General features: G+C 34.9%; 1 protein-coding gene across 2 annotated transcripts in view; it reads left to right on the top strand.

The window, feature by feature from the left end:
* TNKS2 (tankyrase, TRF1-interacting ankyrin-related ADP-ribose polymerase 2) overlaps positions 1-2,870 on the top strand; it is a 48,999-nt gene extending 46,129 nt beyond the window's left edge. For both annotated transcript variants that reach the window (XM_010842206.1, XM_010842205.1), the window contains one exon: positions 563-2,870. In XM_010842206.1, the coding sequence (XP_010840508.1) occupies positions 563-625 (63 nt within the window). In that variant the 3' untranslated portion in view covers positions 626-2,870. The remainder of the gene's footprint in view (positions 1-562) is intronic.
* Positions 2,871-3,086: the final 216 nt, after the last annotated feature.

The following is a 3,086-nucleotide window of genomic DNA, read 5'->3' as shown; positions in this document are numbered from 1 at the left end:
GTAAGATGTAAGCATCTTCCTTTACACTTAAATACTGCAGGGTGTATTTCCTAATTACACCTAAATATTAAGGACATTGTCTTAAAATTGTTAAAATCAGGAAAATATCATTGGTGTAGTAAATCTAACCTACAGACCTTATTCAGATTTTGCCAGCTATTCTGAATTTTTTTTAAGCTTCTGTAAAATATAATTAATTAGAATCCTGTATTTATTTTAATAGTTAACCTCTCTGTAGCAAAGAAATGTGTAATTCCAGCTTGCTCTTAGTGGCATAGATGCAGCCAGAAGCATCTCTAGAGCAACATTATGTACTGCGGATATGCATCAGGATAACCTCAATTCCTAAAGACAAACACATGCTCGCTCAGTAGTCATCCTAGACCTGCTGATTGAAAATCGAAGGGATTGCAGTCACGTAAAGCTGTTTTGAGAAGAGGCCCTTTGATTCTGATCTGCGACACTAATTTAGAGCTTCTTCTCTAAAGATAAGGAATCCTTAGAATAAGTCTCCATTCAAAAAATTTATTTACCAATTTTTGAATTAATCTTTCTCTTCCAGGCTTATCCTGAATATTTAATTACTTACCAGATTGTAAGGCCTGAAGGTATGGTTGATGGGTAAATAGTTGTTTTAGGAAACTAGCACCACCGAACCTAAAATCATCTAAGCAGCTGGTGGCCTCGTAAGTTTTACTCCTTTGCTGAGAAAAATCATCTTGTCCACAACCCTGTGGCAAAAGGTTAAAAATGTGAAAGGGTTTTAACATTCTGACTTGATAAAGCTTTAATAATGTACAGTGTTTTCTAAATATTTCCTGTTTTTCAGCACTTTAACAGATGCCATTCCAGGTTAAACTGGGTTTGTCTGTACTAAATTATAAACAGAGTTAACTTGAATCTTTTATACATTATACATTGATTCTAACAGAAACTGTAATTCCCCTCAACAGAACTCATTTTACTAATACAGTACTGTGTTCTTCAAAACACAGCATTTACACTGAATACAGTTTCATTTGTAAAACTGTAAATAAGAGCTTTTGTACTAGCCCAATATTTATTTACATTGCTTTGTAATATAAATCTACTGTTTTAGAATGGCAGCGGTTTACAAATTTTTTTCATATGTACTGCTCATCTGTACTTCATCTTGAATCATCATGATTGAGTGATCTTTGACGTTTGATTCCAGAGGCTGTGTTGAATTATTAGCAGACACCTTGTCACTTGGGAAAGATTGATCCCTCAGATTTAATTTGCTGATGGAAGCATTTATCTCTAATCAATAATCTTTCCCATTTAAGAACTTGTTTCATAAATACTCTGAGAGTTTAATTTGTGATAACTTTGTATGTATAACACACATTCCAAAGAGCTCTTAACTATCACGGTCCTGATTATTACAGACACTTCTTTACAAGCCTCACACTCTGGGTTTCACATGGAAAATTTTTCTTGTTATTTTGTGAAAATTAGAGCAAGAGCTTCTGTTTTTTAGAGAACAATTATAGTGTTGTTTTCATGGAATGTAAATAGGAGGTTGAATTTCAGATGTGGGAAGGGTAATCCTGAAATTTTTCGAATCTGTTCAAATTACCTTAAATTTAAAGGGAAAAAAATAGCAGATGGGAGTGGGTAGTTTTTCTCCTGTTCTTTTTCTTTGGCCTTACTGTTTCGTGTATAACCAGTTTATACACCATAGGTAAGCTCAACCCAAAACCATGACACGTGGGTGTCCCAGGTCTCTCCTGGCCTGCTGAATAGGCAGGTGCCATGAGATGGGTGCTTCCGCTTCTGGGTCGCCTCACTGTGACATGTTACACCCACTTGGAAATACACTCTGTGCATCGCCTGGTGACCAGGCTTGTTTGGCAGCTGTGGAGGGGAATACCATCCCATAAAATGCCATTCCTACTTTTTAAGGTAAAACTACTTTTCCATGAAATATATTAACGCATCTTGGTACAGAGACATGAGTTACAGCTTGGCAATCTGTTGACTCTCGTACTCTTGGAAGTCAAGGCAAGATTGCTGCCCACTTAAACCTCTGTTAATGGGGCTGTTCCTATTCAGAATCTCTCTGTACCAATTCACATTTATTTTACATTTTATTCAGTCTCTAAATTAACTGGGCCTTTGCAGTAATTTGTACATAAAGTGCTAGAAAATCATGTTTCTTATCTTGAGTAAGAGTTATTCACAGTAAATGCATATCTGGAGTTGTTTCTATTGATGTAAATTGTGATCATTATTTAAGAGGTCAATTCCTGACCATAAAGTGCTTTTTATACAGCTCTCTAATAATTGCAAATACGATCCTAAAGTCGTTTCTTGGAATACAAATGGAGTATGCCAAATTTTATATAATTTTTCAGGTTCTGGAAGCTTCCAGGTTTTATAATTAGAAGATAATGAGATGAGTTAGTGGAGTTTATATTTACATACCTTCTCTCTCAACATTTAGCTCGTATTGCTCGCCCTATGAGTGAATCTGGAATTGCTTATCATGTAAAATCATCGTGGTCTATGAGTTTACGATTTTGCAGCCTGTGTTGTTTCATCTAATTCATTTCTTAATTAGTGTGTTGCTTTTCTATGAATGATTATATTGTGGTTAATATGTTAGCATGGCATATTTCAGATAGCTTTTTGTTAGGAGCTTAGGGGTGGGGGGGGGACTGGGGATTTCTTTGATGTTTTTGCATGAAATACTTTATGATGATGGAATTGCTTTTTCTTTTGTCTTCTGATTTTTTTAAAGAGATTTAACTTTTTGTGTGAGTAGTACTATTGTATCCATCTTGAGTGTCTTGTACTGTATCACATTCCATACCCTCATTTAATTCTTAATAAACTGTTCACTTGTTTTTCTTGGTAGCATGGTAATTACTGGAATAGTATAAATGTATTGAATGGTCTTTGAAAAAAATGAATCAAGATTACAATAAACCACAATTGCAGGAAAATAATGTAGTTTTGAGTCTACTAGTGATAGACACTGCAGTTTAAAATTTGAAATACTGAACGCTGTGACCATACCTCCTCAGATGCTTTAAGATGAAAGTAGCTGTCATATGCTTTTA

The sequence above is a fragment of the Bison bison genome, unplaced genomic scaffold (assembly GCF_000754665.1).
Source record: "Bison bison bison isolate TAMUID 2011002044 unplaced genomic scaffold, Bison_UMD1.0 scf7180017864172, whole genome shotgun sequence".
Classification (NCBI taxonomy): Eukaryota; Metazoa; Chordata; class Mammalia; order Artiodactyla; family Bovidae; genus Bison; species Bison bison.
Note: the sequence above shows the minus strand (reverse complement) of the source record. Positions and strands in the feature narration are given on the sequence as shown.